This window comes from Zonotrichia leucophrys, chromosome 5 (assembly GCF_028769735.1).
Source record: "Zonotrichia leucophrys gambelii isolate GWCS_2022_RI chromosome 5, RI_Zleu_2.0, whole genome shotgun sequence".
Taxonomy (NCBI): domain Eukaryota; kingdom Metazoa; phylum Chordata; class Aves; order Passeriformes; family Passerellidae; genus Zonotrichia; species Zonotrichia leucophrys.
Window position 1 is genome coordinate 18,034,453 of NC_088175.1, and position 12,688 is coordinate 18,047,140.

A 12,688-nucleotide genomic window follows, 5' to 3' on the forward strand; every position below is an offset into this window, starting at 1 on the left:
GGCTTTTAGATTCTTTGCTCTGGTTAAAAAAAAAGTCAGTTTCTGTGTCCCTTCATTAAAAGAAACCAACAACAAGCAAACAAAAAACCCATTCTTTTCTCATACTGCTACGTCTCCTCCTAGTGACGTCAGGAGCTTGTGTGTGTGTGTTTATTTCCACAGTTTGAATGCCAAGTGGGGAAATGAGTAATGGGAAGAGAGGCTTAAAGGGAAGAAGTACCTGTTTTTCTCAGAATATCTTCACTGATCATTAAGGCCTACAGAAGGGAAAACCTGCCTGACACCTGCTCAGCCAACTGTTCCTGCACTGTCACTTTCATCAGAAACGGTATTAAATTGTGAAATATCTTGACAGGCAGAGCAGAGTTAAAGATTTAAAATCCACTAGAGATTTGGATGCTGAAAATGCAGCATGTCTCTGAGAGGGGGATTGTACTACAGGAGCAAAAGAGGAAGCTGAGCTGTCATGAGTAACACAGCTTGAGTAGTGTCAGGGTAACTAACCATGATAGCAAAGCAGCACCCTAAATCTCTGTGCTGACCCTGATACTTGGTCTGACATATTACTAAGTTTTAAACCAGTTCTCAGAGACTTTCTGGATACTGAAACAATAGCAAGGAGGGGTGAGCTGCCTATCTTAGCTCCAAAACATGTAACAGTGAAGCCTGGTGATTTAATTTTAATAGCTTTTATTTAATCTACAGTGTCAATCTTTTCAATCTCAGCCATTTGCCTGTCAGTTATGAGAAGTCCCATGTGTTTATTTTACAGCATCAATGCTTTTTAGTGTGTATCCATGTGTCACTATTTACACTGCTGACCTTTAGGGTCCACTAAATATAGTCAATAAAACATAGTGCAAGGAAAACAGAGTTAATATTAGAAGACAGGCAGTGGTGCTGAATTTTTAAACTAGTGTGTTCAAATCACTTGTTTCTTTCATGAATTCAAGGAGGTTGACATAAAGATTTCAATTTACCCCTTTCCTAACTCTTGCTATTCAAAGAGTTTTTCAAAACTCTCAAGTTAAAGCATTGGTCTTGCTTCTCCAATCAGTTTGGATACAGTAAATTATTTTCCCTTCTTTTGAGTCTGCTTTTTCTCTCAGCGGGGGACTGAGATTTCTGCTCACATATCCATAGGACAGAAGCTCTCCAACCTCTTTCAGGAGTCAGGATCAGTCATTGTGGCTGGTTCACTCATTGAAAGCTGGAGTATTTCTTCATATTCAGCTTCTGACTGTTCCAGCTTAATCTAGTTGCTTTAGATCTTTCCCTAGGTTCCCATGAACTGCTGCTATTGCTACCAGAGGACTTGCAAAAGGAGCTTCTGGAGCTTTTTTATTCCTTGTTCATTTCTTGTTGCAACTTTCTCATACAAAGTAGTCATTCTTACTGTGAGAACACAGACCACTCTGTGACCATTTAAAAGAACTTTTACACAAGAGAACTAGTTTAATATATTTAATAATCAGAATCTAGAAAAATAGCATCTCGAGAAGAAAACAAGGGATATATTTTTGTCATAATTCCCTCCCATTGCAGCAACCAAGACGAAATAAGCAGATGACTTCAGGAAGGGTGAAAGCTTTGCTTTTAGAGGTTCCTAGCAACTTGGCCTGCAGGAAGAAAACTCCATTTTTAAAAATCTGTTTGTTATGGTTGTTCTGTTGCCTCATGGGCCTGGCTGATTCAGAGTATCCTTGTTCTATGCACATGAATTGACATAAGGATTTAAACAGCAAGTGTCTGCTATTGCTAGCTTTTCTAACCCCTGGAATTTCTAATCCTGAGCTTCTTATGCTGAGGAAAGGGACATCTTTTTTGGGGCAACCTAGGGTGCAGGTCAAAGTATACAATTTCTGTTTTTCAGCTGATTCATCCTGAGCTGTTCACTGGCTTTACATAGAAGCTTGCAGCCAGTATTGAGACTACAGAAAACACAAATGTGCATAACTGTGAATCTGGCAAAAACCAGGCAGGGAATCACAGCAGCAGATACAGCTGGCACTGCCTCATCAGAGCCTCCTCTGTGGTGGAGGTGGGGGCCTATTCCTTATGTTTTTGCATTTGGGAATGTGCCTCTCAGCTGCTCGGGGAGCAAACTTTCGTCCGCAGTAGGTGCAGGCAACATAGTCTGGGTTGTCGATGGGAGGCAGTGGGGGCAGGCCTGAGACCTTGCTCCCCTTAGCGAGGGTTTGCTCCACCTGGCGGGCCTGTGACATGATGTGCATGAGAGCCTCGTGCTTCTGTTTCCAGTTGTTCTTTCTGGGTGGTGTTTTACTCTGCGGAAGGGAAAGGCAGTCAGGGCAACTGGGACCACCATCAGCCTCTATCCTCAGACTTACACTCAGAGCCCAACCCATGTCACCTGTCCTGTGCATTCCCTGTTGACATAAAACCCAGCCTGAGAGGGAGTCAGAAAGACCAGCACAAAGGAGGATGTAAAGGAAATACTGATGGAAACATCAGTATTTAGAAAGAGCTTCAGGATAACCAGAAAAGCAAGCAGTAGGGCCAAGGAACTAAAGAGGGTTGCTCCATCTTCTTTTCAGGAACAGAGCTGTCTGTTTCCACTGCCTTCATTAACAGATTGTGCTATTATCTGGATTTTCAGTCAGCTCCCTGCAGCCCCTGATGTCACAGAGCTTTACTGCAGCAGAACCACTCTGCATCCTAACTACAGCAAGGAAGTGAGCTTTCTCCAGTGGTACACCCTTGACACGTTACAAAGCCAAGTCAGGACTCCTGCCTCCATCTATGAGATTTTTAAATGGATCTATTTATCCATTTGGCAAGAACCTTTCAGAGACAATAGCTGCATTGTATCCCTTAGCCCCAAGTACACGGGAAGGTGCTTGCACCTCAGTCAGAGGTTGAAGTGGAAGGAGTGGGAACAGTAGATGTGGATCCAGGGAGGCAAAGGGACTGCACTTTACCTGAGGACTCCTTGAGCTCTGCTGCTGCTGCTGCTGATACTGTTCCAGTTCTGTTCCCCTAGCTCTGGCCTTGCTAGAGTCAAACACTTTCCTCTTGGAGTCTTGGTTCTTGCCACAGATACTCATGTGTTTCTCAAGCCTTTCACAGAGAAACTTACGTTTGCAGAAGCTGCACTGTCCAAAGCCCTCCTGCTCCACAGCACTGGCAGCCTGCATGTGAGGCATCTCTGCAGATGGGTGGGCATCAGAATCTCGGTCTGAGAGAGCAGAGAGTGAAGGGCTCTGTTTGGGGGCCAGCTTTGAACAAGAAGCTAAATGCTCTGTGGGGATGTTGTCTTGTATTTTGCTGTTGTTTGTTTTGTTGTGTTTTGCGACCACCAGCCACTCCTTGAGGTTCCCCACAGCCAGTTCTTGGGCGTGGGGAGTGGTGCCAGGCTTGGGGATGGAGTCCTCTGCAGACTGTGCCCCGCTGAAGATCCCAACACCTGGCGTGTCTGCAGCTCTGAAAGTTTTCTCTTCAGGGTGCCTCGTGGCCTTTTGCTCATGGGTCCTCTCCACTTCACTTTCTCTTCTCTTCTCTACCTTGATAAGCTCCTTCTCTCTTTGAATCCTCCTAAGTGTCTCCTCTGTCCTCTTTAGCTTCTCTCCAAGAAGGGCCTTTTTCTTTTGAATTGCCTCTTCTAGGTTCCTTCTATCTTCCTCCAGCTTTAGGATGTAGGCCAGCTCTCTCCTGCAGAGATGGAGAGCTGATGGTTCAGGCTGTCGTGTCCAAGGGCAGAGCACTGCAGCTAACTGAGATCTCCCAGCTGGAACCATCTCTTTGCTTATTGAGCTTGATTTACTATTTGGAGCTTCCTGCACGTGGGGGGAACTTCCAGTGCTGAGCAGTGGATCGCTTGCACTCTTGTGGTGAGAAATTGGTTGCAGGGGATATGCACGGTCCACTCCTTCTTTATGTCTGCCTAAGGACTTAGCTGACAGAGTGCAGGTCTGGTTGATGAGATACTTGCTCTCTAGTCCACCTGACTGAAAGCCTCCATGCCTGGGCTTGTCCTGAGTGCTTTCTGCAGACATAGAGTAGGAATATCTTTGGTTCTTTTGTGCATAGAGGTATTTTAAACTTTCCTCTTTGTCAAGTATGAGTCTACGCTGAAAGTTGTCCTTCTGGTATTTCAGTTGGGAACCAGGAGAAAATTTAGTAGCTTCCACCACAGGAGCCACCGGTGGAAAAAAATCCATTCAGTGCCTGAGAAAGAGCCTGAGATTAGAAGCTAAGCCATTACAAACAATTTTATCCAAAACTGGACAAATCTTCTCCTAACAGTTTATGCATGGACGCTGCAGACAGAGGTTATAAGTATTAGTAAAGGGTTTGTAACTTTCCTGCTTTCTATAAATCTTTACATTCCTTCCATCTAGGGAGTTTCCATGGTGCCTCTTCCAGTCCCAACCGTTTATGCAGACAGAAAGAAGACACACTTTTATTTCTCTTTCTGTCTGAGCATTTCCTTACCATGGTAGCAACAGAAATATACTGCAATGACAGAGGAATTGTTATAGTACCCAGCCAGTTCCCCATAACGTGTCCCTTCACTTTGTCACACACATCTGACATGCAGGAGTCCGACCAAGCTCGGCACGATCTTCCTGTGGCTCGTTCCACCACATCCCCCGAGGCGCGGCGGGGCGAGCGGGGTTACCTGCGGGGCTGCGCCCGGCGCTCCGCCGGCCTCCCTCCTCGGCAAGCTGCGCGCCGCCCGCTGCGCTCACGGCCCGAGAGACGCGACCCCTCCTGCCGCTGCCGCTGCCCGCGGCTCCCGGGGCCCCGGCGCGGAGCTGTGCCCGCCGCGCCGCCCTCGCGCTGCCGGCGGCTGTTGCCGGGAGACCAGCGCCGCTCCGGCCGGCGCGCGCCCCTGGATCGCTCCCGGCCGCGCGGCCGTTCCACCGCGGCACGAGAGCGGCGCCCGTGGGCGGCCCTGATACATTATTCATGAGGGGGTCCGAGATGCATTATTCGCGAGGCCATCCGATACGTATTATTCGCGAGGCGGTCGGATGGGCATTATTCACGAGGCGGCGAATGAGGGACCGGCCCGACCCCGCTACGGCTCTTCATTGGCCGCGGGAGGGAGGCCACGCCCCCGGCGGCCGGCGCGCGGCGCAGGCGCAGCGGGTCGCGCGGCGGCTGCGGCAGCCGGCGGAGCGGGAGGCGGCGGCGGTGCCGCCATGGCGGACGGCGAGGGCTTGGTGTCCGTGGACTACGAGGTGCACGGCAAGGTGCAAGGCGTGTTCTTCCGCAAGTACACCCAGGTGCGTGCCGCGGTCCCGGGGGCGTGCCCGCTGCCAGCCCGCTGCGGGCGCCTTGGAGGGGCCGAGCCCGCGGCTGAGGGCTGAGCTCCGGCTGCTGCTAAAGGGGGCCGGCATCGCGGTGCTGCTGGCAGCCCGGCCGGGTTATGTAAGCATGACTGAAGAGAGAGTTTCAGCCCCAGTATTTCGCGTGAAAGAATATGCTTTCATATTCTGCTGCTGCTTTCCTGTTGCCTGAGCCACAGGAACTTCCTTGGAGGTCTGTGTCTTGCCCACAAAATTGGCTCCTGTATGCGAATGCTGTTTTATTGCTCTCTTACAGTTTGGATTAACCTCATTTTGCTCTGCATTGTCTTCTCAGGCAGAGGCTAAGAAGCTGGGGCTTGTTGGCTGGGTCCAGAATACCAGCCACGGCACTGTGCAAGGGCAAATCCAGGGTCCGGCTGTCAGGGTGCGGGAGCTGCAGGAATGGCTCAAGAAGATAGGAAGCCCCCAGTCCCGTATCAGCCGAGCAGAGTTCAGCAATGAGAAGAAGATCAAGGCGCTGGAGCACAAGGAATTCCAGATTTTGAAGTGACTTTGTCCAGGAAGAAGCAAATTCTGAAACATGAGCTGCGCTCATGGAACATTGCCCCTCTTCCTCACTCGTTCAGTCAGCCAATGTTCAGCTTTAGAGAACTTTATTTTATTAAATTTCTAATTTATTGTTTTGTTAGTTTGATGCTCAGCTTTTCACAGAATTCCTGTGGATAGTGGAAGGGCTGTGTTGCCTCTTTTAAAGGGACTGTTCAGGGCCAGAACCTCTGTTTCCAAGTGTATGTGGTTTCGGGAGTTGTACATGAGATAAAACTGAAATTTGTAGTGTGGTGCTCATGTGAAGAAAATCACAGGGTCAGTGCCGCTAGAAAACATCACTAAAAATATTATTTCTATGTACTAAATATCTCAGAAACAATTTATTTTATCCCAGAACTTCATATTTTCTGTAGAATAAAATTGCTTGGATTTCACCTTCTCTGTGGAATGGATGTGGGATGGAGGGGCTGAGTGGATGACGGCCCTCGGAGAGGGGACTGGTTGCCAAATCTGCCCCTCAGTCTCCCCGCTCGATGCCGCTGTGCGGGAATGGCCATGCGGGAGCCGGGCCGAGCTCCTGCCTGCCCCGGCTTCCTTGGGCCCCGTCGGGGGGGGGGAAGGGAACTACAACTCCCGGCGTGCTCTTAGCTGGGCGCCGCCCGCCCGCGGCTGCGCACGGGCTGTCGGCCCGCGCGAGGGGCCCGGTGGCTCGGCCCCGGCGGTCTCGCGCCGCGGCCGTTGCGGGTCCGCCTCGGTCCGGTGGGTGCTGAGGGGCCGGGGCGGGACGCGGGAGCGGGGCCCGGGGCGGCCGGGGAGAGGAGGCAGAGGGCGCTCCGCCCGTGAGGGGAGGGCACGAACAGCGTGTGCTGGCGACCTGAGCCGCGGGTCCGCGCTGCCCTCCTCAGCCCCCGCGGCCAGGGAGCCTCCGCAGACCTGTCCCAGCGGCGGCACCGGGTCCCCAGGCACAGCTAGCAGGCCCGTTGAATGCCACTAGGAAACCACTAGGCGCCAAGGACTTGAAAACAGTGGGTTCCCTTTCGCATAAACAGCTTGCTCTTTGTGCCTGACACCCATTGCTAAGCGTGCTTTGCTCCTTTCCTGCGTAAGTAGCAGCAGATGCTATTTGACCAGGACTGTCAGTTTTTGTGAGGATGTAAAAACAGGAGAAAAGCATCTTTCTGCCCACTTCTTGGTGATATTTACTCTATAATTCTGATGAAAATTGCAGTAGAAACCTTTTGCTTACAGGTTCTTTGAGTTTTGCCTCACACGGTAGGAGTGTGATTTGGATATGTAAAGTTTGAGAGCACAGCATGTTGTTAGTAAGGAGCTTAGGCTCAGGCTCTGGCTGTCTACCCTGAAGGTGCTGACAATGTGTAGTCAGAGCATGAGCATGAAAATAATCACAGAAAAAGCCTCTGAATGCCAAGAAAACTAAGAAAAGTGTATCTATGAGGATGAATGAAATAAATCAAAGTCATTTCAGGTCTTTAATTTGTATTTATTTAATTTTTCCCCCTGTATCTCTCCGTGTTTTAAGGAATATGGAGCAGTGAGCTCCCTGCAGTTTCTTAAGGCTCTCATCTATCAGATTTTGACATGATCAGACGTTTGGTGGAAGATGTGCGAGCCAGGCTGCGTTCTGGAGTCACTGTCAACTCACTTGGGCAGTGTGTTGAGGAGCTTGTCCTCAATAGCATTGATGCCAAAGCAACATGTGTAGCTATCAGGGTGGATTTGGAAGCTTTTAAGATCCAGGTGGTGGACAATGGCTCTGGGATTGGGAAGGAGGACCTAAAGGCTGTTGGCAAGCGCTACTTCACCAGCAAGTGCAGCTCAGTGAGAGACTTGGAGAACCTGACTTTCTATGGCTTCAGAGGAGAGGCTTTGGCAAGTATAGCCAACATGGCTGGTGTAGTGGAAATCTCATCTAAGACCAGCAGTTCAGCAAAAACATTTATGAAACTGTTTCACAATGGGCAAGCACTGGAAGTATGTGAAGCTGAGTTGAACAGACCAAGTGGCGGAACTACAGTCACGGTGTGCAATCTGTTCCATCAGTTACCAGTGAGGAGAAAGTGTATGGATCCTGTGCTGGAAATTGAGAGAGTGAGACAGAAGGTAGAGGCTGTTTCGCTAATGCATCCTTCTGTTTCTCTTTCCTTAAGAAACGATATTTCTTGTTCCATGGTGCTTCAGCTCCCTAAGACAAGAGATGTGTACTCTCGCTTTTGTCAAATTTATGGACTGGGCAGATCCCAGAAGTTGCGAGAAATAAATCACAAGTCTGGGGGATTTGAGATAAGTGGTTTTATCAGTACTGAGGGACATTACAATAAGAATATGCAGTTCTTGTATGTGAATAGGAGGCTTGTTTTAAAGACAAGACTACATAAACTAATTGATTTTTTATTAAGAAAGGAAAGTGTAATTTGCAAGTCAAAGAGTGTCCCTGCAAGCCGACAGGCTAATTCAAGTCCTGGTCGCCATCGCTGTGGGCCAGAGTTGTATGGGATCTTTATTCTCAATGTAACCTGTGCATACAGTGACTATGATGTGTGCCTGGAGCCTGCAAAGACTCTGATTGAGTTCCAGAACTGGGATGTTCTTCTAACTTGCATAGAGGAAGGAGTGAAAATATTTTTGAAACGAGAGCATTTATTTATTGAACCATGTAGTGAGGACATCAGAGAATTTAATGAACACAATGACTTTTGTTTACATAATGCTCCAGTTCTGAAGCCTTCAATTGTTGATGAGAAGAGCATCCAGGAAAATTTTAAGAAAGCATGTAATGAAATTGTGGATTCTTATGAAATATGTAGCTTGCAATCAAAAGATGTCAAGAGGAAATCCATTACTGGGAAAAAAAGTTCAAGTCTTATAGAGTCAAGTAAAAATGCACAGGAAACTAAAAATGCCCCAGTTCAGAACACTGCTGAATCATCTGATCCATGTAGAAACAATAAAGCAGAGATTCCGTTGCCAAGCAAAGATGACACAGTTTCTGATTTAATTAAATCAAATACCTCAGAACAGAAGCCAAAATACACCAGCAGTTCCCACAAAGTATCTGATACTCGTCTGAAACCTTCAGAACATCTTTGTTCCTCTTTCAGTGGAGGAGCCAGATCAGAAATAAGGGAAATAGATGGTTGTGGTGACCTAGAGGGTTGTGCAGAGAATAATATAAAAGATGTGGGCAGCCAGCAAGGTCAAGTAATGCAGGAAAGCAATAAGGTTCTTGTCTTAAATAAGGATGTTATTCAATCACTGCTTGAGAGAGAAGACCCCACTGAAACAGCAGTGGGACCTGAAACTGTCTCTAGAAGGTCATTAATAAGACTGCCTAATGCAAGAAGAAACAGGGGAGCAGCTAAAGTGCTAGATGATGCCAGAAGAGGGGCTGTTAGTTCAATACCATTAAAGTCACGCCTTACAGACCTTATAAAAAGCGTTGTGCAAAATGAGTCCCCACATGACTGTGAACAGACAGAAACAAATCTTGCATCAAACTCACGGTGTAGGCCTGCCCCTGTCAGTGCCAAGGGTATTTTTGACCATAAAGTAAATGTGATTCAGTCTTCAAATGCTAAGGGTATTTCCAGTAATGCTAATAGAGAATATACAGCTTCTCTTACCAGAGAAGTATGCAAGACTGATGGTCATGAGAACAAAGCTTTGTCACATCGGGTGAGGGAGGAGACAGCTTTGCCTGCTGCTACCAATAAACGACCTTATGAAACATCGAACAGTGCGGAATTGCCACTGGCAACTTCTTCAGGTATTCCTCACAAGAGGATTGTTATCAAAAACACTAGAAGGCAGATAGCTGTGCCAAGATCGCAGCCCTCTAAGAAACTGAGCTTGTCCACACAGCTGGGATCATTAGAGAAGTTCAAGAGATATTATGGGAAAGTTAAGTCTACACTACCGACACCCACGTCAGAGCAAAATGAATGTGGTCTCCCAGTTCTTAATTCAGAAACTAACTCTGACTTTTCAAAGGATGGGAATGGCAATCATGATAACTTTGGCAGTTGTGAAACTCCACCTGCAGCAGAAGATGAAGATTCTAATAATATTAGCCAAGGTTTTGGTTCCTTGGAAAAGACTTTATTTTGCAGTGGAGAAATGTCGCAGGACAAACAAGCCCTTTGTCAGAGTCCTTTGACATTGTCTGATTACTCTCTGGTTAGTAACAAAACCACAAGTTGTAGAAGATCTCCAGGATCATTATCATCCAAACTGTCCAGAATGAAAACTGATCACAAAGAAATAGAACAACTTGGTGAACAGTTCCAAACAGACTCAAATAGAAAAGATGTCCATTCTTTTGATTGTGAATCCTCAAATAATGATTTTTTGTATAATGTTTGTCAAACATACAAATCCTCAGTGGAAAAAATGAGGGAGTGTAAGTCCAGCATTTCTAAGGAGGCTGTGTGCTCGCAATCAGATGGTGTGATAGCAGAGTCTGTGAAGAGTCCTGTCAGCTCATCACCACTCAGCAATATAGAAGGAGAGTACACAGTCTCTTCAGTTTTAGCCTCACCTGCTAAAAATGATTGTACTGACATCATCTGTAAAGACAAAAGTACATTAGGTGAATCCTCAGAACAAAATATGAAAGATACTGAGGTTCCCCATGTGACCTTGCAAAGGCACTTGGAGTTCTCTGATGACAACACGAGCACAGGCAATCCGAGGAATGATTCTGTCTGGCTCCAAGATTTCGATGCTTTATCGGGTAAGACAGTGTACATCAATAAAGCAACTGGACTCAGCACCTACGGCACTCCTCCTTGTGAAGGATTTCAAACTGCCTGCATTCAAGACATAACAACAATGGCTCTGAACGTTGTTTCGGAAAATGGTAAGAGGGGTGGTGGTTGTAAAAATGGAATGAGGAAAACTGTTCTTCTAGGTGCATGAAATAATCTTGCTGGCAGTACCTGAGAGCTTTTACTGCATTAGTTACTACCTTATAGTTAATAGCTGCATGGAAAACAAGAAAGTTTTGGGAACTATGGAGACAGTAAAACATTAACAGTAAAGATATTAAAAAATCTTTTAAAATAAAATTATAAAAAGAAATGTCAGCAGTATGACAATTAACTGATAGCTGCCTAGTTTTCGCTGGGCATCATGACATTCTCTGTGATAACAGTTACACATAACTGTTGTCACATATAAAGTGAGGAACATACTTCAAAGGAGGTGTACCAGAAAAGTACTGTGTTTTTTACCATTTTGTCCTAAAACAGTTATGTTTCTAAGAATGTGTAGTTAAAGAGAACCTTATATTTAAATGATCTTTTTTCAAACTGTATACAAAATTTAAAGCAGTCCTTGAAAGATAAAGAAAAAATCTAACTTCATTGAGAATGTGTAGTCTCCTGTCCATGGATTTTAGAAGGCGGGCTGTTCTTTCACACTTTGTAGGCAGATGTTGTACAGCATTGTTGCTGTTTTGATAGTGGACCTTTTCCACTAGTGAAAGAATCCTTCATTGTATTATTTTTTCACAGGCACATTGTTCATGAGTCTTGCAGATCTGTCTAGGAATATCTCTATATTCCTGATCTAGTTTGTCTGTCTAGTACTGTCTTTGATAATTTTCCCTTTAAGGGAAAAAATGTCTGTGTTCTTGTTTTGCATTCTGTCTGTAGGCAGATTGTATGAGTGAAGATGTGGCCATTCTTGGTGTAGACTTTATTTTCTACTACATAAATTATTTTGAAAAAGTAGTTTGGACTTCTTTCTAGTTATCATGTTAAAAATTTGTCTAATCAATTGTCATGGCCTTTGGTTTGTTCCATTTTTGTCTGTTACTTCCTTGTTTGTCACCAGTCACAGAAACACTGGTGCAGTAGGTGTTTCAGTTGTTGAGCTATTCCCCTTTATGTATAATAATTGATGCCAAAAGCTTTTAATATCTATCTAATTATCTGAAGAAAATTTGATGCAAGTTTTTATTAAGCAAAACTATTTGCAAGCGCAAATATACGCTTTTTGACTAACATTTTTGTTTCTGTGGTATACCAGTTTTGTTGCTCACAGTACTCTTTAGTAACCAGCCAAAGCCCTGAGATGCAGAACTTGACCTTCTATCCAAAATGTTGGATAGTGCATTCATGTTTATAGAGATATGTACTCTTATGCTTTCAGATGATGTACAGAAGAATCATATTAATAATATCTCTGCCAAGTCTAAAGTCTCACCAGCCTTGGAGCAAGTAAATCCTACCTTTCTGAGCAATGTATATCTTGAACAAGGATTTTTCCTTCAAAAAAAAACACCAGGGAGATGACTCTTTGTCTATTACATGTATAAAATACTGGACTTGTTTTGTTACAGATGTAGATTCTTCCCTGAACTTGAGAGATATTGTCTTTTCATGACAATAGTTATAAAAGTTATGCCAGAGTCTGAATTAGGCAGCACTCTTCAATTTGCCACAGTTTAGCAGGAACTACATCAGGCCATTTTGTCCTTTCCTCTGGGTTTTGTGACAATGGGATGCTGCGTTACTCTCAGTGCTGGGCTGCCCATTTGGATTCTTGAAAGGATTCTCAGTCCCCAGGGTCACTAGTCCTCGCTGGAATGGAGCCAACAGTCAGGAGTCTATGGACTGGCCCAAGGTTTTATAGAGCCTTTTCACACTGAGCTTATCAGCACACAGCTCGTTTTCTTTGGCATTATCACTCTGCCTCTTTTCCTGAATGCACACCCTTAATTTCTTGGTAGAAAGGAACTTTATTAATTCATTATTATTTCACAAAGAATAGAAGACTGAATTGTACCAAAGGAAGGGTGAAATGTTTACCAACGTGCTGGAAATCTGAGCCACTTTTCTTAATAC

General features: G+C 45.6%; 3 protein-coding genes across 3 annotated transcripts; 2 read left to right on the top strand and 1 right to left on the bottom strand.

Annotated features, from left to right (window-relative positions):
* Positions 1-1,450: 1,450 nt before the first annotated feature.
* On the bottom strand, positions 1,451-4,894 carry ZC2HC1C (zinc finger C2HC-type containing 1C). The gene is made up of 3 exons (XM_064714195.1): positions 4,640-4,894; positions 2,940-4,185; positions 1,451-2,285 (listed from the first exon to the last, which is right to left on the bottom strand). The coding sequence occupies exons 2-3, from the start codon at positions 4,176-4,178 to the stop codon at positions 2,019-2,021; spliced, it is 1,506 nt and encodes a 501-aa protein (XP_064570265.1). The 5' UTR covers positions 4,179-4,185; positions 4,640-4,894; the 3' UTR covers positions 1,451-2,018.
* Positions 4,895-5,106: 212 nt separating this feature from the next.
* On the top strand, positions 5,107-6,256 carry ACYP1 (acylphosphatase 1). The gene is made up of 2 exons (XM_064714319.1): positions 5,107-5,249; positions 5,608-6,256. Exons 1-2 carry the CDS (start codon positions 5,166-5,168, stop codon positions 5,821-5,823), a joined length of 300 nt encoding a protein of 99 aa, XP_064570389.1. The 5' UTR covers positions 5,107-5,165; the 3' UTR covers positions 5,824-6,256.
* Positions 6,257-6,511: 255 nt separating this feature from the next.
* MLH3 (mutL homolog 3) lies at positions 6,512-12,080 on the top strand. The gene is given in 4 exon segments (XM_064713817.1): positions 6,512-6,581; positions 7,363-10,698; positions 11,871-11,884; positions 11,994-12,080. Coding segments are annotated over 3 exon segments (3,378 nt in total). The 5' UTR covers positions 6,512-6,581; positions 7,363-7,421.
* The last annotated feature ends 608 nt before the right edge of the window (positions 12,081-12,688 follow it).

Excerpts from the sequence above, each read along its gene's own strand:
- ZC2HC1C (XM_064714195.1), bottom strand. The coding sequence starts at position 4,178 with ATGGATTTTTTTCCACCGGTGGCTCCTGTGGTGGAAGCTACTAAATTT. Across the intron at positions 2,286-2,939 it reads AGAGCTCAAGGAGTCCTCAG|AGTAAAACACCACCCAGAAA; the intron begins GTAAAGTGCAGT and ends TCCCTTCCGCAG.
- ACYP1 (XM_064714319.1), top strand. The coding sequence starts at position 5,166 with ATGGCGGACGGCGAGGGCTTGGTGTCCGTGGACTACGAGGTGCACGGC. Across the intron at positions 5,250-5,607 it reads TCTTCCGCAAGTACACCCAG|GCAGAGGCTAAGAAGCTGGG; the intron begins GTGCGTGCCGCG and ends TTGTCTTCTCAG.